Source organism: Simochromis diagramma, unplaced genomic scaffold, assembly GCF_900408965.1.
Source record: "Simochromis diagramma unplaced genomic scaffold, fSimDia1.1 OVJJ01000361.1, whole genome shotgun sequence".
In the NCBI taxonomy this organism is placed as follows: domain Eukaryota; kingdom Metazoa; phylum Chordata; class Actinopteri; order Cichliformes; family Cichlidae; genus Simochromis; species Simochromis diagramma.
The window spans coordinates 977,121-1,002,092 of record NW_024386860.1 but is presented as its reverse complement, the minus strand read 5'-3'; the positions used below and the strand labels follow the sequence as shown (position 1 = coordinate 1,002,092).

Sequence of the window (24,972 nt, the reverse complement as noted above, 5' to 3'; positions counted from 1 at the left end):
ATTAAATGCACAGTTAAACTACTTTACACTGACAGAAAGGGTATTTCCACCAGTCTGGCTCACTTAAGATAAAAGGGGGCTTAATTATGGCCCAAGATGTAAAATGAGTTTGGCATTCCTGTTCTAGGAGATGAAAGTCTCACGAAAATGCAGGTATTAAAAAGAACGTGTTTAAATATTTAAGGACTTCTGGTATTTGCTTTCTTCCTAAAAATTAGGTGACAAGACTGCACCACTGTCTTATCTTAAAACTCTTATATAAAAACTTATACTATTATTTTAAAGTCTGCAAAAATGTAATTTTTACTATTTTTTTTCCCCATAGAGTGAAGATGACAATGATAGTGAGGTAATTGTGTTTGCAGACAAGTGCATGGGTGTTTGCATTTAACCCTGTTTTTTTAGACACGCTTTTGTAACTTTGGAAAACACCAAGTGTTGTAACATCAGGAAAAACAGTCGATTGTGACACTGACAGGCTGTGTGTGTAAGAGAGACCGAGCGTGAATGAGGAAACTCGATGAACAGAAAGAAGTGTCTGCATGATATGTTCTGTTGATTGAATCTAACTTCAACAACTCACAGATACTCAGGTGAAATATAAGGAAATTCTTGAACCCGGCATGTCAGCATTGTTTCAAGAACCAGTCTTGAGGGAGAAAAAAGATTGTATCTCAGAGTTGTGGGTAGAGTGTTTGAAATGCCTAACCGCTCCTGTCTTAGGTTAGAAAGCACTGTCACCTGTAAAGGTTTACCTGTGTGACGACTTTCATACGTAAAAGGTCTCAGAGCGTGGAGTTGAGTCACATTATACTGCTAACACAATCTCATGTGCCCGTCTGTTGCTGTAGAGTGGTAAATTTGGTGGAGCCCCTTCAGACAAACCGGAGAGTCAGCCTCAGAGTGTCCAGAGTGCCGAAGATGCAGCAGAACACGAGAACATGAAGGCCGTCCTAAAAAGTAGCCTGCAGGGTGGAGAGAGTGGATCATCCACAGTGCCGGGCCTTCGAACACGCACCAGAGCCAGTAGCACCAGAGGTTCTTCTCCTTTACGTTTTGTGCTTTTACACTTTTAAATATTTCCTTATTTTTACCACTGCCATCCAGAAAACTAGATTTGCATTATTCAAGTCAAACACAGTAACAGTTGTTTCATCTTTATTGAAGGAATTCTACCTAAAACCTAAGTTTAATTAGGACTATTTAGCAATGTAGCAGCAAATCTCTTCAATCTCTATGTTTATACACCACTTTGGTGCCTCTGCTCACCCCAACCAGTCAAGGCAGATGGCTTATTATTATTTTTCAGTTCATTTTTAATCAGTCATTTCAAGGCAGTAAGCAACAATTCAGTTATAGGGGGGAGAAGTTATAGCAGGGAATGGTCATCCATGAATTTTTAGTTAAGTTTTGGATTTTACAAATAAATGTTATTTACATAAGACCAATTCACAATAGTGAAGGGGCTTTATATTACATGGCACAGACTACAAAATTAAGGAGAGGAATACAAATTATTTGGTGATCGTCAGTGACAAAGCATATAGAGGACGAAGACTTTTTTTAACACAAATAAACTGGTAAAACCAGGCTGAGGGGAGGGTTGTGGGAGGAATGTGAGTGTGACATAAAAGAGGAGCAGAACATCTTCCTGTTTTACGTTTACTTCAGCTGATCCAAAATGTCAGCTGAAGGCTTTTCAAGGGCCTATTATGACATCCTGTTTACAAGATGTTGCTAAATGTTGTAGCAACATTTGCTGAAAGTAAGCATGCAAACTAAAAGTACTATCAAAAACGATTTACATTAGTACTACAGGCCAAGGTAATGCTACTGAGTTCAAATATCTGCTCAGACATGCTATTTCTGAGATTTACAGAGCCAGATGCCTCAAGTTTAGTTAACTGAATTCAGAAATAACTACAATTACAGTTTATCAAGTCTGTCGTTAAGCCTGCTTGTAGTTTAACTAAATGACTTAGCCCTTTAAAGAATGTTATGAGATGCTATTACCTTGGTACCATCAGACGTTTCGCTTACCCATTTTAACTGTGTTGTTTTAGGTCGTGTTGCCCCATGGTGCTCTGCCAACGACGACCCAGTAAGCTGCACAGATGACACAGCAGACGAGATCATGGAGAGGATTGTCAGGTCAGCCACTCAGGGGCCCAGCCAGCGGACGCAGCCGCGGGAGAGGAGACGATCCCGAGCCAATCGAAAATCATGTGAGTGGTGTCAAATATTGGGCGAGCTGCCTCATTTCTTATCATACACAGAGCAGAAAGCTCCAATCAGCTCCATATGTAAACTAATATAATGCAAAAAAACAAAACATTTTTCCATGATAGGCGATTATGTTTCCACTCTGAATTTTCCTCTTGTGTGCACAGTGAGGAGGACACTGAAGAACGGTTTGACAACAGAGGAGGCAAACGCTCTTGGCTTGTCTAATGGTTCGGAGATGCAAGTGTGAGCTGGACCCCCACGGGACACCACGCTATCTGGAAGCCCTTTCACTGCCCCAAACCCCCCATAAGGACATAAAGACCCAACCCGTCAACCTACTCTGCTCCGGTTTGGCACTAAAATCCCCCTCCCCAACCCCAGCTTTGATGAGTTGATCTCATCTTTGTATGTCTGGACTTGACCAAGTGCTTCCTAACGAAAGAGAAGGGAGAACAGGATTTTATTCCTGAACTGATGGGCAGAGGGAGCAGAAACGGCGTGCTGCATTAAAACCACTAAGCTTTGCCCTTGCCGGTTAAACACAGTTTACACATGATTTGCTTTCATAAGGCTTCATCACAGTTACGCTTTGAATGTGATATTGCATACAAACACCTGCAGAAATGTTTGGTTTTTTTAAGGCCGAGGGAGTCAAAACAGTTGGCAGTTTAATCCCCGTGGCCTTCAGTGAATTGAGAGGGCTAGAAAATCAGTTCAAATAAATGTGTTTGGGTTTAGTTTCAGCCCAGGAGCTTTCGTGACAAAAAAAGACATTTCATCTATTGAATAGATGGCCTTGTGCAGAGGGTTATTTTGTTATATACTACTGTGGTAGTTTTGTGTTTCGTTTTGCTCAAGAAGGTGCTCAAATAAGGAACAATTGCACTGGATGTAAAAGTTGGGTCTCAAAGGAAAGTGAGATCCTTGACACTGATTAACCATTCAGACATCTGAATCTGAGAACATACTCAGCAGTTAACCAGCAATTCAGCAGTAGCACAGTTTTTAAATATTTAATCAAAGTCAACATATCCAAGGCAAGCGTGCATTAGTTTACTAGATAAGAAGGAATTTATCAGAGAAACGGCGCAGATATTTTTTAAAGTTGATATGAAGAGAGAGAGAAAGGCGATTGCCAACAGCTCCGTTACAGGTTTGACTGGCGATCCCACTAGTTTCCGACTAATGCTAACGATGCAAACATTTATAGTTTGAACTGAAGTCGCATCGTCACCGTCGTGATCTATTCTCACCGATGAACAGCTGGAGTGAGGTGAAGTACAAGTGAGCAATCTTCACAGAGTTTATTTCGTTTTATTTTGTAGAGACTATGAGCTGCACATTTCAGAGTGCCTTTCAGAGACAGCTATTTATTAAGATGTTTTCAGGGACATATAATAACGAAAATGTTGCTACAGATGTGCGGCCTGTGGGGCAGGGAGGGAGCAGAGGTTAATATTGCAGTGTAGATCATTCTTGAGCTGTGATTTATTTTTAACCAGTGTTTTTAAACTTGTCATGGCAGAATTACTTTTTTTGGTTCCATGCTGTCTTGGATCAAGTAGTTTATGAAGATGGCTTTAACATATTTATGACAACTTAAGGATTGGCTATGCACATTAGCTGTTATCCTGTTGCCTTATTGTAAGATTCATTTAGGTTCACTCCATTCATAGTGTAGGTAAAATTATAGAGAGGGATCAGGCCATTTTTGCCATTTTCAGGGTATGTGGAGTGTATTTTTTTTAATTCTCAATGAATGCAAACCATCAGGGGGCACATTTATAATTATTAGTTAGGAAGCACATAAAATGTTTTAATTTATAGACTTTTTGAAACATCAAAATCTGTACTGAACTGAATATTTTAGAGGTCCACGTGCTGTTAATCAATTTGGAATGGCCTTGACTGAATTCATAATGATCTCTATTCACTTTTAATTTTCACTGTGATGGAAACATAGCCATTGAGAAAATAATTTAGCGCATTGTGATAAATCTGCATTAAAAAAAAAAAAAAAATCAAATGAGCACTCCATTTTTATTTTGTTTTGAATTGACTGGAACCTTTTCAGCACCTTAGACTTGATGTGTAGCATGCCACTTAGTAAAACTGAAGTTACAGGAGGAGCTGGGAGCTCAGTGCGTTTCCCGGGTTGTACTGACTTTTCAAGAGCAAAAACATGTTTAAGCAATACAGGGGAATGTTGTAAACAGATGTACATGTCATGACTGTCTTTTTTTTTTTTTTTTTTGCTCCATGTGTAGAATAGTGTATTATAGACTAAAAGCAGTGTTATTCAAAATATAATTTAAGAAAACCAAGCCATGCATGGTTTTAAAAGAAAGTGACACTTCTGCTTAATCCAGGAGGTGGTTTCACTTTGGTTCTCAGAGCTGTAGGATTTTCACTTCAGACTGTAACATGAACACCCAGCGATCGGCTTTACCAGTTACTCCAGTAGAATCCAGATGGAAGCCTTTGATTTCATTGCACTTATATTTTTATCATTAGCCCATCACACACTGCTGCCTGTGCCATAACATCACTGTGGAACTTGGACTAAAGTGCTTTACTACCAAGGCTTCAATTGCATCTATACCCACAGCAAAAACTATGTAACAACTACAATAAAAAGGCAAAATGCAAATTTTTTTTGTCATCAACTTTTTTCTGCCACCTTTTCTTCTATGAATACAGAAATAAGTCACGTTTAGACCAGACAAAGCATGTGAAAGAAAAACTTAAGCCTGTTTATTTTTAGTCCACACAACCCATGTTTCAAGTCACTTTTATGTTCAAGAGCATACAGATGTCAGTGACACGTTTACCATTACAGCTGGTGTTTACATACGGCCCACTCATCTGGACTTAAAATTCATGTCTGTTCACAGGTGGTATGGAGCTAAATGCGATTATTGTTTGCTTGCAATAAAATGCAGAGACATCACGATGATGAAGACAGCTATCTAAAAAGAGGATAGGTAGGAAAAACAAGCATTCAAAAAAGAAGAAAAAAAAAGAAGCCGAAACTGTCTCAGCAAATCCAGTGCAACCCAAGACACGTTCTGCTTTATACTAGCTGAAAACAGAAAAAAGGGTAAATAAGAATTATAGAATTTGTATTTCCTGATCATAGTTCAAATTTATCAATATACACTGTCCCTGAACAATTACTTTTGCACAGTACCTTAGATTTGTGAAGATAAATTACAAAATGGAGTCTTCCCTTTCCACAGGACATAATTTTCTTTGTAAAACCCCTGAAAAACTGACAGGCTTACCTAGTTTAACATTTTGTATTGCTACATTTTAAACAAAGATTGACAAATGAATTTTTAGCTTTGCATATATTCATAGGTTTGTGGTTTGGTGTGCATCTGCGCCAATAATCATCTCTGAAATAGCACCAAAAGACAAACACTTGACCATTCAGAGGTCAGGCATTTGTTAAATGTATGGTTTAGAAACAGCACGTTGCAAATGTGCAGAAAAGTCTAATCATTAACCCCAACATAATTATTCTTTTAAATGGCAAAGTAAACAACACTCTGCATATATATGTATATGAGACACACAAAGCTGACCCTGATGAGCAGTACGAGTCTGGCCTGACAGTTTCAACTGCTCACTTGTCTTCTGTCTCAGGGTCACTGCTGGATTTTATCATGTGCAATGGATACAAGTAAACTCAAAGCTGTCGTTTGGTACAATAATGCACTTTTAGATCTGAGTTGAGTGTAAATTTATAAAAAGGGTGCGTCGTTAACGCGTTAAGAAAAGAATCTGGTTGCCGTCCTCTCATGTATCCCATCATTTGGAGAAACAACAATCTTAAAATCTGAGGTGTCTAAAAAGTTTATACAAAAATGTATATCCAAATTATAGTTTATCCTGTGAGGGAAATATGTAAATGTTTATATTTTCAAAAGATACTTGTGTTTACCCATAGTTACACATGAAGTTAATTAAACATATAGCACCAGCTTGTAGATCATGCCAAGCCTTGGGTTTGGTCTAAAGCGCAAATCTGTGCCGCACTAAAAGAAGTGTAACGCAGACAGCAGTGAGACAAATCGACAAATCTTCAAAGAACTTAAAGTGCCACTCCAGTCCCACGCCCGCTGCCCAGGCTTCAGCTATCTAACCACAGTACACGCTTCTTATCTAAGACAACTGATGGGGAGCTTCAAGCATTTCCATTAGGAAAGTGTCAATAGGTGTGTCACCGATCAGCTTGAAGAAGAAAAGATGCTCCAAGCACTTCAAGCCAATAGATCGCAGTGCTGGCAGTCGAAGGAGGAGCTTAGCAAACCTGCAGGGAACAGAGAGGACATCATCTCACTTAACAAGATCAAAATGTACGAGACAGGACTACAACCAAGACTGTTACAGCAGAGGACCATTACCTTCCTTGCTGCTCTGGATATTTCTGTTTGCAGTAAGCTTCCAATGATGCATAGACCTTTTCTCTGAGGAGCTCCACCTCACCGGTGTTGGAGAGCCCTTTAGCATCTACATGAAAAATGCAGAAAATTAAAAAAGCCCAAAACATTTTTTGAAGAAATAGTTAAATCTTTCTAATTTCTTCCATGTTAAGTACCTGGGTTAAACAGGACAATGGCTCGAAGGCAGCCCAGCTCTATTTTATCCATTTGCATATCTCTCATCTTATTGACGAGCTCAGTGAGAACTCTGAAAAAGAATGCAAGGTTTCAAAGCATTAAACAAAAACACTGAGCCTACACTGTGTAAGACACTCGGAACAACAAGAGGAAATGTACCTATCAAATATGGCGCCGACCTCTGCGCTCTGCACACTTTCTCTGTATCAAAAACAAAAGTCAAATTAGACAATACGTTTTTATAACACAAATCCTTGCAGTCAAGTGCAGCTTATATGTATCCTGGCAATTCTTTACTTCCATCAATGTACCTGTCAAAAATGGCTCCAACTCCTGCACTGTGTGCGTTATCGCGCTGTAGCTCAGAGGCAAGAAGAACTCCATCCTTCAAAGGAATGGAACGATGGGAGAACGAGGCGATCAGAAGCTCATTCCACCCTGAGAAATTAAGTCCATTTACACACAGATATGTAAAAAGCAATAAGATTTTAATTCATCATGACATTTAAAACAAAGACTCATGTGTCTCAGAGTCCTTTCTCCCTTAAGTTGTAAGCAATAATACAAAGACAGTTTAGTGCAACTGTATACACCATCCCCACTGCTGTGAGATTTATGTCCTCAGGGTTCTGAACCACTTTCCGCATGGGAAAAAAAAAGTTGTTATTGCCACTTTCCTTTCTGGGCAAAAAACCCTTCTGGGGAATCACCAGACACATAACAACTGGAGTTAGGAACAATCACTACTTCAAAAGTATTTTCTAAAACATTTCAGCAAAATTGGGCAGAAATGTGGTCATTCACTCACAGCCTTTTAAGTTTCCTCTACACTTTGTTTTTACTAGACATTCTCGTACACTAATTCTTAGCACTGCTTAGTTTTATAGGGTATGCAATTTATTGCGATTTTGCAATTTTTTGCAAGGTATGCAATTTATAGAGTATTCAAATACACAAATATAATTAAACGGCTCCAAACAACAATAACTTAGATAGCAATGTAACTGTATGTTAAGAATTACAATAACCAGCATAAAAGGACATATTTGGCCACTTCAGAAGAATACTGTAAGGTGCCTTTGATAAACTTATAACATCAAAGCTGATCAGATCACTTGTGTGTGCTTGTTCATACCTGCACGCAGAAGGATGACCTGATCATCAAGGGGCAGTTCAGAGAAATGAGGGATTCTCTTTGCCCACTCCACCAGGGCAAACAGCTGTTTGTCTGCAGTCTGACAGATGTTGCTAACAGCATCATGTGGCTGAAACAAAACAAAACAAAAAAAGACAATCAATACTTCCAGTAATTTTAGTAAGCTTTCATCTTAATAAACATAGCTATCACTCTGCTTATAGTGCTGCCATGTAAATGCATTTACGTTCCAACCACTCACCGAGTTTCCTGCAGAGCCTCCGTCTGAGTGAAGCTCAGTCTTTTGCTCCACAGCCGTCTCTGCCTCCAAGATCTTCTCCACAGGCATCTCGTCATTCACTCCAACACTGAATTCCAGCTCGCCTTCCCGCTCTCGGTTCCTCTGTCGTTCCTCTTGTACCGCTGCATCACACAAAACACACAAACAGACCATCAATGATGCTTGTAAGAGTTAAAATGCAAAGTGTTCTGACTATGTGCAATCATTTTCTGATGCACTGAGAAAGTCTGCTATACAGACAAAACTTAGTAAGAGCAATATAGATGTATATGACTTTTAATGTAGTGAATTGTTATCAATTTTAACTGAGTGGTGGGACCCAAAATTCAATTGAATTTTACTTTATCTTATTTATGTAGTACTAAATCAAAACAACAGTCGCATCAAGGCTCTTTATACTGTAGGGTAAAGACCCTACAGTATTACAAAGGAAACCCAAAGAATCAGTCAACCCCCTATGAGCAAGCCCTTGGTGACACTGGGAAGGAAAAACTCCTTTTTAAAAGGAAGTAATCCTTTGGCACAACCAGCTTCATGGAGGGGCAGCCACCTGCTGCGACTGGTTGGGGGTGAGCGGAGGCACCAAAGTGCGGGTTGAGGACAAAGAAAAGGGAGCAGAGGGAGAAAGCAAAGAAGCCACACCGTGGGAGGGAGCCACAGTTTAATAATTACTGCTGCTGGTTGAAACCTCTAAATGCAACAGTGATGTATAAACACACAAAGTGAAAAGAAGAAAGGTTCAGGGCCCAAATTCCCCAGCAGCCTAAGCCTACTGCAGCATAACTAAGAGGGGGTTCTAGCCCCAGCTATAAACTTGATCAAAAAGCAAAGTTTTAAATCTAACCTTAAAAGAATAGGCATTTGTCTCCCCAGTACAAACTGGGAGCTGGTTTTACAGTAGAGGGGCCTGATAGCTGAAGCTCTGTCTCCCATTTTACTTTCAGAAACTCCCGGGTGGGGCAGTATATGATGGGAAATGATCATTCAAAACTTTGTATATGAGAAGGATTTTAAATTCAATTCTGGATTCACCAGAAGGCAATGAAGAAAATCTAATATGAGAGAAATATTTTTAGTCCCAGTTAGCACTCACACTGCTGTGTTTTGGAATTACTCGAAGCCTTTCTGGGAGTATTTAGTGTGAGATGAGGATAATGAATAACAATAGCCCAGCCTACATATAATAAATGCATGAACTAGATTTTCAGCATCAGTCTGAGACATGCTTAATTTTCTTTTAGTCACATTGCAAAAATTAAACAACGCGGTGCTACATATTTGTTTTTAGTGCATGCTGAAGAATATGACTCACAGTGTTCAAAGCTAAAGTAAAGAATCTGGTTAGACATCATGTTTTAAAGATGAAGACAAGTTCACTGAATCTAATTTACAGTGGAAATGAAACACAATTATCTACTGTTGTGTATTAATTAGGGGTGCAACGATATTCGTATCGATATTGAACCGTTCGATACAGTGCTTTCGGTTCGGTACGCATATGTATCGAACAATACAACATTTGTAATTTATTTTATCAACTTTCCTTCTGACGATGCTGTCTGTGTTGAGCGCTCAGTGAATCTGCGTTCGACTACTCCGCCTAGGCTGCACTGTCGAGCGCAGATCCACTGAGCGCTCAACACAGACAGCATAGTCAGAAGGAAGAGCGCAGGGCACCTCCCCCACTCTCATTCAGATCTGGCGTTTGGAATTATTTTGGTTTTCATGTGACGTATGACCCTGAAGGTAAGCGAGTCATGGACTAAAGTAAAACAGTATGTTGGATGTGCCATGCAATGCTCAATTACATGGGTGGGAACTAGTGTGTTAGCGCAGTTAGCTCGTTAACGTGTTGGCCGTCTAGCCCCATGCACGGGGCGATCGGCGGTAGCTCGTTAACGGAGATTTGCCGTGTTGTGGTGTTAAGGTCATTTCAACAAGATTAACCTGAAAGCACTAGTGGGAACACAACGAATATGACTGCACATTTACGCCGACATCATCCTAGTGCAAAGACAAAAACAACAAGCATGCTACTAACTTTAGCCGAATCATTTAGACAGCTGTTAGCACATGACTCTCCTTATGCTGCTGAGAATATAGCCCAGAAGAAGCGGATAGTATAGCTTTTATTTTGGAAAGAGACATTTCTCTGTAATAAACTCCTTTCCAAAGATGAGTGATTTCTCAATCAGATACAGGGCTCGCAATATCGCTAGCCCGACGTCCCGGGGCTAGCGATTTTTTTTTCAGTCGGGCTACCAAAATCTATCTCTTCCCTGCCCGTCGGGCTATTGTAGGAAAAATATATGTCAATGCTTTTGCATTCTTTCAGAAATGTAGCTGGGTAATTATGTCATTGGCATCGGTGAGCCACTGTCAATATGTGACATATTGAAATCGCGTTTGAATTTGCGCTTGTTTTTTTGCTTTCCCTTTGCAATCGTGTGAACTGTGTATAGAGAGCAACAGCACTGATCTGTGAGTGATGATAATTTGCGCACCAATTCCTCTGACATCGTCTTATTAATCGTTAGCTTACTATGCAAACATGACAAGTGAAATCTCCCGCAGCAAGCTTAAACATGTGAGAGGTTGATCGCGCAGAGAATCGCTGAGCTTATGTGAGTGCGTGTGTAAAACCAGCAGGATATATATTTGACTACGATGACCTGGATGACTGAGAACCTTCACAGACAGATATATATTTTAGTTCTGCTGAGCCAAATAAGACAGGTCAGGGTGAAGAAGTGACAGCCAAAGAAAAGCTTACCACAAAACGGAGAAGTTATGACAAATCAGACTATAAGGCAAAAAGAAAGTGCAGCTTTATGGTTTCATGGACAAAAGAATTTCTGTGGCTGCAATATGACGAGCTAAATAACCAGGGCTGCACATAAGTGGTCCGCAGGTGCGCATTCGCTGTCAAAATAAAAAACACGCACAAGGGTTAGGGTTAAATTTAAAAACTGTACTTTTGAGTTAAATTATATATTTATAATTTTAATAAATGACAAATTAAAAAGGCATGAACATTTTTTTTGTATCGAAAAAATATCGAACCGTGACACCAAAGTATCGAACCGAACCGAACCGTGAATTTTGTGTATCGTTGCACCCCTAGTATTAATGTGTACAACCAGATGTTCAATCAAGTTCAAACTATAAATAAATTAGGGTTTTCTGCTCAGAACCTTAGGGTCAAATCAGAACTCGACTCTATATAATATCTGTGTGGATGTTCACCAGTGGAAGCTCAGTAGAGAGTGGTTTATGTAGCACAAGAATGAAGCTAAGCATAAACATACAAATACAAGCCTTTGAACCCAAAAACAAAAAAAAAATGTTTTGGACCAACTCAAAATAATCTTTCTCTATTTAAAGCAGTCAAGCAGCCGTGCAAGTTAATTTGAAGGTTTTCACACATGCTCTTCCTCCCGCCCCTTTTTTTCAGAATTTTCAAAACTGACTATGAATTGTTGTATTGGTATTATATTACTTAAAACTTAAGTAATTTTGAAGCAGTATAAGCAACACAAGCCAGGACTCTTCTTAAAATGCTGACACTGAGGGATAATCTGCCATTATCACTAGGCAATCAGACACTGAAAACTGCAGCTATACGAATCCGATCTGTGCCCTTAACAGCAACCAAAATTAGAACTCCTTGGATTACTGTTTATTAGACCACATACGTGCCACATACTACATTTGGCAGTCATCACTCTCCATCATTCCATCATTCCCAGGTCAAATTCACACACAAATGTCATGAACTTTGCATTTCTAACAATTTCTAATTCTCCATGTGACATTAAAATACAGTATCCTCAAGAATTCAATGTCATACTCATCCATCCTTCAACTTTTCCATCTTCTGTTATGTCCTTTACAAGTTTGATTGCTAGTGAAAGATGGAGAAAGATTTGAATTGGAGACAGGTTAGTTGCACCAGCCCCAACAAACCTGTCTGTCCTAATGTATGTTATCAATAGTCCACATTTACTTAAACTGTTTTATTTAGGCTTAACTCTGTATAATTAATAACTTCATGAAATTTTAATTCACAGCTAGTTTTTTTTTACCGCTAACATACAACATTTTGACTTATCACTGTGGGTACAGTTACATGTAAGACAAGTCAGAACAAAACGCGTTGCTAAACCGTCTGACTGCCAAACAAGCTCTCTACGGCAATATTCTAATACTTTGCATACCTTCCCTCTTCATTCCCATGGCCAGGCACTTCTGGTAGCGGCAGTACTGGCAGCGATTGCGCTGGCGTTTGTCAACCAGGCACTCTTTGTTATCTCTGCAGGTGTAGCTCAGGTCTTTTCGCACAGTTCGTTTAAAGAAACCTTTGCAACCCTCACAGCTGTACACTCCATAGTGCTTGCCTGTAACATAATGGGGGGGGGGGGGAGAACGAACGTTACGGCCCAATGAGAAGACTGGAAGGAAGACAACATCAACCTGCATGTATGAGTTGGGGAAACTTTTTGCTATCATTCGTAATAAGTAAGATCCAATACATGAAAATGTTATCATGGGTTGAAATATTCGTCGGCTGATGTTTCACTTCTGTCCTTTACCTTGTGCTGATTAAGTTCACTCACCAGAAGAGCGGTCCCCACAGATGACACACAGTCGTTTCTGAGACAACATTATTCCCGGGCTGTGAGCCTGCATGGGCCTCAGGCCAAACGGAGGCTTGATGTCTTCTGAGCTGCTGACAGAGTGCATCCCTGATATAGGCGCTGACGATGAAATCTGGGTACGATTGCAACCAAATAAAACAAGGGAAACAATGTAACAATGTCATTATTTGTATGTAATGGCCAGACAGTATTTTCCACCAATTTGAATAACTGGAGGCTAGGGCTGTCAAAATTAGGCAAAGAAAAAACCCAAAAACAAAACAAAAAACACTGTTTATTCCTTCAAAAATATCTTCAAATATCTAAATTATATCCACAAGAAGGCAAATTGATACGAGACTCATTCTTACTTTTGTGAGTGCATTTAAACTGGGATAATTAGTGTGGATATTTAGCTCTGGTCACTGGGAAAAAAACGTGTGTACCCCAAATGGATGACAAAAACCTGATGGCTGTTTCTAGATGAAATTGATCGTGTGCTACACTAAAAACCTCCAAATTTTGAGTTCACACTATAACTTTGAGTGTCTCACCATCACCTATTCATGTATATCTACTAATTAAGGTATCTTATGTTGTTCTGATTTTTCCACATAATATGGCATAAGTCATGTGAACAGCAAAATACTAAGAGTCACAACTACTGATTTAACAACTTTTACTCTGCAATATCCAGCGGTGCATCCTACACAGCTTACGACAGACACTATTTCTTAGTTATTTTCATTTTTTCACATAAATAAAGAAATATTTTCATAATCAAATGCCCTTTTGTTATTAGCACTAACTGTGACAATTTTTGCTTACAACGCCATCTGTTAGGAGCCATTATTCAAAAATGCCTGCCTCTATAAGTGGAGTAATGTAAATAGTCAGTAAAGTGTTTTTTTTTTCCCCACTACAGTGTACCTTAAGTGGCTGTGTATATTCGGCCCAGTTTAAACAAGCATCATGGCTCTCAGGCTACAAAATTAAAAATAAGAGTTAAGTGCACTGTGACATCAGTACAATACATACACCCTCATGTATATGAATTACCTGACTGTTGCTGATGGGTCCGAATCCCAGAGAGTGTGGCACCACTGGGGAGTTAAGTGAGGGACTGATGACTGAAAACGGAGATCCTAAGATGCTGGTGGGGCTGTTGGAGGCTGAGCTGTTAGGTTGCTGTGAGGACATGGCTTGTAAGCTGCCCGCTGAAAAGAAAAACGTCCCGTTCGAAGGATATCAATCTAAAAGTGATAAAAAAAAAAAGGGATATAATAAGCTATGCAAACCTTTCTGATCTATCTTGATTTAAAGATAACAGAGACTGACTTTGACGATTATTATTTTGAGCTAAAGTTGCCAAACATGATTTGGTTGCAACTTCTCCAAAAAAAAAAAAAAAAAAAAAAAAAGGAAAAAAAAGGGGGAAAAAAAGGGAAAAAAAAGGAAAAAAACGAGGGGGGGGGGGGGGGTGTATTTTGTTAATCATTACAAATTTGGTGTCTTTCAGTTCTCAAATGTTGAGAGTTTGCCAAGATTACATCATTATTTCTCCCATTTCAGAAATATTTCTGAAACATTTCAGTGCCATTTCTGTCCCCGCCACTAACACATGACCCTACGCTGTGTTCACTGCATCATTCCATGTTTGGCACTGATCACCACCTGCACTCATGTATATATCTTTCAACGTAGCACTCTTAATTCTTATTCTCATGTATATATCTCATGTATATCTCATGCACATATCTTTCTACGTAGCACTTTTAATTCTTATCCCTACTTTTATTTTTTCATGTCTATTTAAGTGCTATTTATGACACTATGTTTGCACTGAAGCACCGCAGCAATTTCCTAATGTTGTAAACCTGCTCAACATTTGGCAATAAAACCCTTTCTGATCTGATTCTGATTCTGAAATAAAGTAGTGGAAGTCTTATAGCTGCGATTGCATTAAGTGGCAGAGAAACCAATTTTCCATAAGTGAGTTATATGGGCAGAAATCTGTGCCATCAGAAACTAAATTTGAATAAGTTAAATTTTAATTGCTCAGATTGAATCTGAATTGTAACTTGAATAAATGCTTTTGAAAACTGAATTTGAATTAGTCTAATTTGAAATTGAATTTATGGTTTGAAAATGATCATCACTAAATTGGAATTGCATTTTATATTTTGAAAATGAATTGATTTGCTTTGAAACTGCATTTTATCCTTTAAAAATTCAGCTCTCGAATAATTTCAGATTCACTTCTCACCATTCAGTTTTCAGTTCTACAATTCAATTTCAGTTCCAAAATTCAGTTTTTTGGAACTTACATCCGGTTCCGGTTCAAGAGCAGATTAATAGAACTACGTTTTACTAGCGGACCGAAAGTGTTACTGACGGGAATCTACAGCGTCTTGAGCTGAATTAAGACTTCAGAAGTCATTCGTCATGTCGAATGACCAGCGGATAAACTCTCAGGTTGGTAATAAATGTATTACATGTATAAGAACAAGCTTCATGTTAACAAATGATAGCCGTAAGGTAACTTTTATGCTTATTGTAGCTGCTAGCTAAAAACGCTAATTTAGCGTAGTTTGGCCTGAATTCAGCTTTGACAAACAAATATGATCGACTGTTTCTAGTAGAATTCCAAAGTTGTTATCCTGTACCCTCTCAGAGTACCCCCTCTGTATGCTTGCAGAGACCCCTACAGTAGGGAAACATGCAAAACGGTGTCCAAACCTTTGTATTTTAGCTTTATTTATGTCTTACACAGCATCCCAACTCTTTAGCTAAAATGAATAGTTAGTCTAATTCATTAGTGCAGCATTACTGGATCACCTCTGTTTGAAGAGATATAATATGATATACAACTATCACTGTGTTTAACTACCATAATAATTCTTAGGGTACTGAGTGCATGCTTAATTAGATTTTTTTTTTTTTTTTTTTTAAACATACTGCTCCATTACTATGTTTGACAAGCTGAAGTTGTCGGGTCACCTCCTCCTTCTCATATACAAAGTTTTGAATGATCATTTCCCATCATATACTGCCCCACCCTGGGGTTTCTGAAAGTAAAATGGGAGACAGAGCTTCAGCTATCAGGCCCCTCTACTGTAAAACCAGCTCCCAGTTTGTACTGGGGAGACAAATGCCTATTCTTTTAAGATTAGATTTAAAACTTTGCTTTTTGATCAAGTTTATAGCTGGGGCTAGAACCCTCTCTTAGTTATGCTGCAGTAGGCTTAGGCTGCTGGGGAATTTGGGCCCTGAACCTTTCTTCTTTTCACTTTGTGTGTTTATACATCACTGTTGAATTTAGAGGTTTCAACCAGCAGCAGTAATTATTAAACTGTGGCTCCATCCCACGGTGTGGCTTCTTTGCTTTCTCCCTCTGCTTAAGACTTCTGAAGTCTTAATTCAGCTCAAGACGCTGTAGATTCCCGTCAGTAACACTTTCGGTCCGCTAGTAAAACGTAGTTCTATTAATCTGCTCTTGAACCGGAACCGGATGTAAGTTCCAAAAAACTGAATTTTGGAACTGAAATTGAATTGTAGAACTGAAAACTGAATGGTGAGAAGTGAATCTGAAATTATTCGAGAGCTGAATTTTTAAAGGATAAAATGCAGTTTCAAAGCAAATCAATTCATTTTCAAAATATAAAATGCAATTTCAATTTAGTGATGATCATTTTCAAACCATAAATTCAATTTCAAATTAGACTAATTCAAATTCAGTTTTCAAAAGCATTTATTCAAGTTACAATTCAGATTCAATCTGAGCAATTAAAATTAAAATTTAACTTATTCAAATTTAGTTTCTGATGGCACAGATTTCTGCCCATAGAGTTAGCTGGCCACGTACAAATCTTTAACCATAAATCACTGAACATAAAAAAGTCCGTTTATTTAGCTAAGTTGAACTCAAAAATCTTCACCCCCCCAAAAAACAAAAACAAACAAACAAACAAGCAAATCACCCCTCCTCAAAAAACTGGACAAATAAAAGGGAAATAATTCTCGTGGCAGGTAATGTTTGTACGTACAAATATCTGCTTACATTAATCAGCGTGCGTTAGCGTTTCATGTTTGCCAAAATGTTGCTAAAGGTACGCAGCAGCGCTACCGCCGAGTCACTATTAAGTACATACTAGACCTTGCTAGAACAAAAAGCAAATGCATTGTCCGTATTCTGTAAAACCTACAACGCCTAACTAATTACGACAAATACACAATGTCGGAGTTCGCCTTTATCGATAGCTCGTTAGCTGCAAATCTTCGGCTTCAAAGATCCATGCTATACAACAACATTAGCAAACATTAGCTTTGGTTTTCACACGTCTAAGTGATACTACCTTCTGTAGTTTTTTGTAAAACTGGGATATAGCAAACAGACCTTGTTTCGCATCTAAAAATGTTGCATAATAATCGACAGTCCGCAAATGAATCCGCTCGACCTGCATTTGCTAAGATTAGCTTGTTAGCTTAATTTACGGCTAATATAGCCAACATTAGCTCGATGCTAGATTCAGGGGTAATACCCCAAGGAAGCGACTGTTCACAACTACCTCATGGTTGTTGGAAGGTTGGAATTACATACCAGACACACCTTCGAAGCATTGTTGAGAATCACTTCTAGATAAAGGCCGAGTCTCAGACACAGTTTGCTTCGGTCAGAAGCTGTTGTTGTTTACAGGCCATGATGGCTCAGTGCCACAATCGACTTGAGCCAAAATGTCCCACGGGACCACCCATAACAGCACCGTCATATGACACCCCTGCTGCAGAGGTTCAGCTTGATTTAGTATTTAATCACAGCTAATTTGGTTGGCGATTATCGCGTCACAATTGTATGCAGTATTTGAGTTTAAATAATATCTATCTTCTCAATATATACTGTTATCAAATTCAGCACACTACGCTCCAAAAATACACGACATCAAAGGGCCATCCGTGATGCATTCAAGAAACACTGAACATTTCATACCTGCACAAATACAAGCGAGTGATTGTTTTGGGTATGATAGGGGGAGTGGTAAACAAAAATGTAAGTAAACAGTAGTAAATTCAGCCAGAAACTGTGTGTGGTTTTTGCGTAGCCCAATTATGGCATGCTATTATTTAAGAATCTGAGCAAGCTGTTTTAAACAGCCACACCTACAAAAAGAGTTGGAATGTTTTCCCTTTGACAGAAGGAAGGGGTATATACAGTATTGCACAACTTGTTCTTGCACCAGTGATTTATTTGTGCAGTAATATTTTCCACTATTCAAAATATTGAACACAGTGTTCTGTTCTTCTAAAGACCATTTTTGTCCAACGTTTTTTCTCCTGGGCTGGAGAATGACTTGCACTTTTGTTCTCGTGAATTAGTTGCACTGCCTCCTAAAACCTCAAAAGCTGAGGTTCAGTTTATTTTGTACCATTTGCAGGACATTTTACAAGCAAAACAAATTTATTTTATTTCAGTTAGAACAACTAGACATTGACACCTGCATTCTAGACCTACCTGGTGAATATTCTCATATAAATTCATCTCAACAAACAAGAAAACTCATATGGCCTACAGTATGCAGGCAATCAAAATAAACTTGAAAAACTGCTTTGCTTTTTGTTAGTTGGTGAGAAGGTGGCTGTTAACAAGCCAGGTGGCATTCCTCCTGCAAACACTGTGCTGCCTGAAACTGCTTGCACCTTATAGGAGCAGCAGCTGATCAGAACAGAGCAATATGGTGAGCAGTATTATATGTGTAACATCTTTTGGCTTGTTGCTTTGCAGTTTGTCATCATGACTGAAAACAATAGACTAACCACGATGAAAAGGACCTCTGCTGCTTATTTGACGTTTTTGTCAGGTTAGTATGATACATTTGTATTTACAATTTATATAAATTTAGCTATATAAAGTTTGATTAAACATAACATGATGAAAAAGAAATATTTTTTCTGTACTTCCACAGTTTTTTGCTTTTTCACACTGGGATCTTCAGACTTTCACCTTATTACTCTCACTGAGAACTACACACAAGCCAAGAGTTATTGCAGAGATATGTACACTGATTTAGCAACAATTTACAACTTAGAAGATATGAATAATCTGGTTTCTTTAGCTTCAAATATAACTGAAAACACTTGGATAGGACTGGAGATCGGAGCTGTGTGGATGTGGCATTGGTCTTTGCCTGGTCAATTAACAGATTTTTTTAAGTGGAAATCAGGAGAAGTAATAACAAATAATCAAGAAGAATGTGCAGCATTGGATCAATTTGGTGGGTGGTTTGTCAGTGCCTGTGGAGTTCTAAGAAAGTTTGTTTGTCAAGGTAAGTAAAATTACAATAATTTATTTCAGAGATCAATAATAACAATAATACTAATAATAATACATTTAATTACATTACAGGGACACATACTGGTGATTTCATTTTTGTTAATGAGTCCAAATCGTGGTGGGATGCTCAGAGTCATTGCAGGGGCTTGCCATCTGATCTAGTTAGCATACACTCTGAAGCAGAGAATATGGCAGTGCTCAACGTGTCTGCATCACAAACTGTCTGGATTGGGCTGTTCAAAGATCCCTGGAAATGGTCGGATGGAAGTAACATATCTTTTCGTTTCTGGAGAGCTTCTCAGCCCAGCTATCTTCCAAATCAGGATTGTGTTGCTGCAGTATTTCAAGATAATGGGAAGTGGAATGAGCAAAGCTGCAGTAACCAACTCAATTTTGTTTGCCATGGGGGTAAGTTTGTGTTATTTATTTATAAATTGTATGTATTTACTATGTCAGCAAAATTATATTATAACTTTTTGTTTTCTATTACACAAGACACAACAATCTATATCTGTCCACTCATTACTCACTTTTACATCAGGGAAATCATTTTCACACACACACAATGGACAACTGTACCCTCAAACACACAATAATAACATGGACTGAACCCCCACTCACAACCACTAGCACTTTATATAGCCTCTGTAGAAATTATCCACACCCTCACTTATCTTAACTGCACTACTGTATAGCTCTGTGTAAATAATCATTCTGTACATACGATAATTTTTAACCCTACAACTGTTTACAACTTGTATAGTTCCCATTTCTGTATAGCTGTATATCTCAGATTTCTGTAAAGTTATTTATTTCATATTCTGTATAGTTTTTCATATTTATATCCTGTTCATATCCTGTACATAGCTTACAGCCTGTACACTACACTACAGCCTGTACATACCTATAGTTATATAATATTCACAACATACTTCATACCGTGTACATTATAACATACCATAATAGACCCATTTCTGTAATATACTTACATATCTATATTATTGCTAATATATATTGTAATATATCTATATCACTAAAGCACTTCTGGATGGATGCAAACTGCATTTCGTTGCCCTGTACCTGTGCATGTGCAATGACAATAAAGTTGAATTCTATTCTATTCAACACTGCCATTCACAATAGACAGTGACCTGTAATTGAGACAAATGTACTTCAAATTAATTTGATTGCAGCTGCTGCTACCAAACAGTCAAGCACCATTACCACAACAGAAGGAACAGCTGCAGGTGGAGTGAGAACACCAAATACCACAGAGTTTATGTCACCTACATCAAGTACTCATCTCCAAAGTACAACTACAGAAATGTCATCTTTGACACAGCCACCTCCTGCAACTACTGTGAATTTAACTACAGGTGGTGACTCTATATTAACAACTCCGGGAGGAATTTCAGCCCAGATCTCAACAACACAGACAGGGATTTCAGTCCCAAACACCACAGCACATATAGAGATTTCACCCCAGAACACTACAATACAGAAAGAGACTTCAGCCCAGAACACTACAGCATACATAGGGACTTCAGCCCAGAACACTACAGCATACATAGAGACTTCAACCCCAAACACTACAGCATACATAGAGACTTCAACCCCAAACACTACTGCACACATAGGGACTTCACTCCAGAACACTACAGCATACATAGGGACTTCAGTCCAAAACACTACTGAACACATAGGGACTTCACTCCAGAACACTACAGCATACATAGAGACTTCAACCCCAAACACTACAGCATACATAGAGACTTCAACCCCAAACACTACAGCATACATAGAGACTTCAACCCCAAACACTACAGCATACATAGGGACTTCACTCCAGAACACTACTGCATACATAGAGACTTCAACCCCAAACACTACAGCATACATCAAGACTTCAACCCCAAACACTACAGCATACATAGGGACTTCACTCCAGAACACTACAGCATACATCAGGACTTCGGTCCAGAACACTACAGCATACATAGAGACTTCAACCCCAAACACTACAGCATACATAGAGACTTCAACCCCAAACACTACAGCATACATAAGGACTTCACTCCAGAACACTACTGCATACATAGAGACTTCAACCCCAAACACTACAGCATACATAGAGACTTCAACCCCAAACACTACAGCATACATAGAGACTTCAACCCCAAACACTACAGCATACATAGAGACTTCAACCCCAAACACTACAGCATACATAGAGACTTCAACCCCAAACACTACAGCATACATAGGGACTTCAGCCCAGAACACTACAGCATACATAGAGACTTCAACCCCAAACACTACAGCATACATAGAGACTTCAACCCCAAACACTACTGCACACATAGGGACTTCAGCCCAGAACACTACAGCATACATAGAGACTTCAACCCCAAACACTACAGCATACATAGAGACTTCAACCCCAAACACTACTGCACACATAGGGACTTCACTCCAGAACACTACTGCATACATAGAGACTTCAACCCCAAACACTACAGCATACATAGAGACTTCAACCCCAAACACTACAGCATACATAGGGACTTCACTCCAGAACACTACTGCATACATAGAGACTTCAACCCCAAACACTACAGCATACATAGAGACTTCAACCCCAAACACTACTGCATACATGGGGACTTCAACCCCAAACACTACAGCATACATAGAGACTTCAACCCCAAACACTACTGCATACATAGAGACTTCAACCCCAAACACTACTGCATACATGGGGACTTCAACCCCAAACACTACTGCATACATGGGGACTTCAACCCCAAACACCACAGCATACATAGAGACTTCAGCCCAGAACACTACAGCATACATAGAGACTTCAACCCCAAACACTACAGCATACATAGAGACTTCAACCCCAAACACTACAGCATACATAGAGACTTCAACCCAGAACACTACTGCACACATAGGGACTTCACTCCAGAACACTACAGCATACATAGGGACTTCAACCCCAAACACTACAGCATACATAAGGACTTTAGGCCAGAACACTACAGCATACATCAGGACTTCAGCCCCAAACACTACTGAACACATAGGGACTTCAGTCCAGAACACTACAGCATACATCAGGACTTCAACCCTGAACACTACAGCATACATAGGGACTTCAGCCCAGAACACCACACATTCCTCAACCGTAACGGCCAGTGTAATCAGTCAAAATTTGCACCCAGGTATGTTTAAAATATCACATCTTTGATTTTGTTTTGCATTACAAATTATGCAATTAAGTAATTCTCTTCACGTTTTCTTCCAGAAGGAAACATGATATTAATTCAAGAAAACATGACATGGATTGAAGCTCTGAGTTACTGCAGGAAACATTATTTTGATCTTGTTGACATTAAGACCAAAAACATACAGGACCAGGTTGCTCAAAAGGCAAAGAATGCTACATCATCCTATGTGTGGCTGGGTCTACGCTACACTGTTCAATTTAATTTTTGGTTCTGGATTAGGTCAACGTCTAGCTGTTACCAGAACTGGTTACCAGGAGAAGGACCTCAAAGGGATTATGGCAGTGCTGTTAGTGGTGCCATGGAGGCCACTGGGGGGCAGCAGTGGGTAGGTTTGCCCGAGACAGAAAAACTGAATTTTATCTGCAACACATGTGCTGGATGAATGAGGGCCAGTGCCTCTTAATGTAATGCAAATGTTAACATTTTCATTGTGCTGTATGAAAAAATTAACACATTTTCCTATACTGACATGTGCACCCCTTGGTTTAAAATTCATGCTGTGTTCAGTTACACCATCAATCCAGTGAACCTTGGGGGCCGTGATCCTGATTGTTTTAATGCTAAGTTATGACATCATATCTCTGTTGAAATACAGCTGCCTCCTCTGTTGTTAATATTGAATTTAAATAGATATGAAAATGTTTTTTAATCTTTGCATTTAATGAATATGACATTTTCTACATGTGTCATTTACAAGAGCAGGCATCGTTTAATCCCTCACCCAGCCGGCCGAACAAGAGGAAAAAAAAGTAAATGGTAAATGGCCTGTATTTGTATAGCGCTTTACTAGTCCCTAAGGACCTCAAAGCGCTTTACACATCCAGTCATCCACCCATTCACACACTCGTGATGGCAAGCTACATTGTAGCCACAGCCACCCTGGGGCGTACTGACAGAGGCGAGGCTGCCGGACACTGGCGCCACCGGGCCCTCTGACCACCACCAGTAGGCAACGGGTGAAGTGTCTTGCCCAAGGACACAATGACCGAGACTGTCCAAGCCGGGGCTCGAACCGGCAACCTTCCGATTACAAGGCTTGAGCCACGATCGTCCACTCGGCCAAAAGAAAAAATTTTTCTGTTTTATAGGCGTGCACATTCACATTTATGGGCAGCAGGAAAAATGTGGGAAAATTGATCATCTATGTGCCTTTCAACTTGGGGTTACTATTTGCATGTTGACCCCCTTGGCTGGGGCCTCGAGTTTGTCAGCCCAGTATGGCCCTGATCCATGCTGCCTGCTGCACTCACTGACCTGACATTCGCTGGCCACTCAGAAGATCTGCAATACAGACGTTCACCCTCCTTCCTTTACCCTTGAGGTACACAGAGAATTGATAAACCATGGAAGCAGGACATGATGAAGCCTTATTTAATATGATAAACTGTATATAAATTTTATCTATTGCAGAATTGCATATGTCAAAGAAGTTGATACAAAATAGTATGTTTTGTATGTTTATCTGTTTTTATATACATAACAAAATGTCTTATTTTTTTAAGTAAATAAATAATCCCTCCAAATACCTGTGTTATTCTTTATCAATTTATAAATGATTGTATCTCCTGATATCACAAATGAAACCATACAACACAGGAAATATCTTGTGCTTGATACTATAATTTATTATATCTGCTGTCAATTAAAAAACATTAAAAATCAAATAGTGATATTAGGCATGCACCACGATGAGCAGCTAATCTACTAAATTATAGAAAACGTGCATTCATTTGCAAATATTACATTTTCTAATACCTTTCTAGAATGTTAGCACTGGTTTATGTTTTATTAGTATCTAAGAACATTTGCAGTGTGGATTTCAATAACTCCATAAAGTCAGTAAATAGCAGCTTGAAATTCACTGCTAAATCTTTTTTAACTGCATTTGCATCCAAGATGAAAATCATGTCACTTCTCAATTCTACGGATCATTACACAAGTGTGTCACAGGTTTTCCCTGATCAGCCATTGGTCAGTGAGTCTCCCATCAGTTCAATGTTAATGTTCCAATTGGGCGCAGTCAGTCAATCAGTCTGTGGACTACTCCCTCCCCTCCTTTTCTCACCCTCATCTCCTCTTGTGTGCTGTCCAGCTGGCTCTGACCCCTGACCTTTCACCCTCACTCCTGACCTTTGGCAACATTCCCACGCCACACCCTTTTGTGCACATCTCTCCATCCTAAACCACTGGTCACTCCCTCTGAATTTTAAGAGTTTATGGTGAAGTGCAATGCAACCTAATTTGGCCTAATCCCAATTCAAGTGTGAGATGTGAAACTTACAAAGCAATGTGAGTGTGTGGAAAGTAACACAACAAAAAATATATCTAGTGATTTAGTCTAAAAACTATACATATAATGTTCAATAAATCTAAAATAGCAACTAAACATTGCAATTAATCAATGCAACCTCTGCAAAGTAGTGCAAG

The 24,972-nt window shown here is 39.1% G+C and overlaps 3 protein-coding genes across 18 annotated transcripts in view; 2 read left to right on the top strand and 1 right to left on the bottom strand.

Moving 5' to 3' along the window:
- The window catches only part of fhod3b (formin homology 2 domain containing 3b), a 91,108-nt gene extending 85,860 nt beyond the window's left edge, over nt 1-5,248 (top strand). For all 4 annotated transcript variants that reach the window (XM_040029557.1, XM_040029560.1, XM_040029559.1 and 1 more), the window contains 4 exons: nt 326-349; nt 852-1,038; nt 2,064-2,225; nt 2,391-5,248. In XM_040029557.1, coding sequence (XP_039885491.1) covers nt 326-349; nt 852-1,038; nt 2,064-2,225; nt 2,391-2,473 — 456 coding nt within the window. In that variant the 3' untranslated portion in view covers nt 2,474-5,248. The remainder of the gene's footprint in view (nt 1-325; nt 350-851; nt 1,039-2,063; nt 2,226-2,390) is intronic.
- On the bottom strand, nt 4,959-17,775 carry rxrbb (retinoid x receptor, beta b). Of its 5 annotated transcripts, none has more exons than XM_040029571.1 (12): nt 17,534-17,775; nt 13,984-14,177; nt 12,904-13,057; nt 12,505-12,684; nt 12,138-12,191; nt 8,249-8,409; nt 7,987-8,116; nt 7,163-7,289; nt 7,011-7,052; nt 6,830-6,921; nt 6,636-6,741; nt 4,959-6,541 (listed from the first exon to the last, which is right to left on the bottom strand). In XM_040029571.1, exons 2-12 carry the CDS (start codon nt 14,122-14,124, stop codon nt 6,394-6,396), a joined length of 1,335 nt encoding a protein of 444 aa, XP_039885505.1. In that variant the 5' UTR covers nt 14,125-14,177; nt 17,534-17,775; the 3' UTR covers nt 4,959-6,393. The 5 variants fall into 5 exon arrangements, with proteins under 5 accessions (XP_039885505.1, XP_039885504.1, XP_039885506.1 ...); XM_040029570.1 differs by having other exon boundaries at nt 17,525-17,772; XM_040029572.1 differs by lacking the exon at nt 17,534-17,775 and adding an exon at nt 17,321-17,495.
- Nucleotides 17,776-18,161: 386 nt separating this feature from the next.
- LOC120732164 (mucin-17-like) lies at nt 18,162-23,288 on the top strand. 9 transcript variants are annotated; one of them, XM_040029566.1, is made up of 7 exons: nt 18,249-18,779; nt 18,885-19,244; nt 19,325-19,660; nt 20,446-22,243; nt 22,310-22,370; nt 22,404-22,479; nt 22,563-23,288. In XM_040029566.1, exons 1-7 carry the CDS (start codon nt 18,671-18,673, stop codon nt 22,925-22,927), a joined length of 3,105 nt encoding a protein of 1,034 aa, XP_039885500.1. In that variant the 5' UTR covers nt 18,249-18,670; the 3' UTR covers nt 22,928-23,288. The 9 variants fall into 9 exon arrangements, with proteins under 9 accessions (XP_039885503.1, XP_039885501.1, XP_039885500.1 ...); XM_040029567.1 differs by having other exon boundaries at nt 18,242-18,779; nt 20,446-20,852; nt 20,985-22,479; XM_040029565.1 differs by having other exon boundaries at nt 18,251-18,779; nt 22,310-22,479.
- Nucleotides 23,289-24,972: the final 1,684 nt, after the last annotated feature.

Excerpts from the sequence above, each read along its gene's own strand:
- LOC120732164 (XM_040029561.1), top strand. The coding sequence starts at position 18,671 with ATGTGTAACATCTTTTGGCTTGTTGCTTTGCAGTTTGTCATCATGACT. Across the intron at positions 19,245-19,324 it reads AAGAAAGTTTGTTTGTCAAG|GGACACATACTGGTGATTTC; the intron begins GTAAGTAAAATT and ends ATTACATTACAG. Across the intron at positions 19,661-20,445 it reads CAATTTTGTTTGCCATGGGG|CTGCTGCTACCAAACAGTCA; the intron begins GTAAGTTTGTGT and ends ATTTGATTGCAG.
- rxrbb (XM_040029571.1), bottom strand. The coding sequence starts at position 14,124 with ATGTCCTCACAGCAACCTAACAGCTCAGCCTCCAACAGCCCCACCAGC. Across the intron at positions 12,685-12,903 it reads CTGTGGGGACCGCTCTTCTG|GCAAGCACTATGGAGTGTAC; the intron begins GTGAGTGAACTT and ends ATTATGTTACAG. Across the intron at positions 7,290-7,986 it reads GGTCATCCTTCTGCGTGCAG|GGTGGAATGAGCTTCTGATC; the intron begins GTATGAACAAGC and ends TTAATTTCTCAG.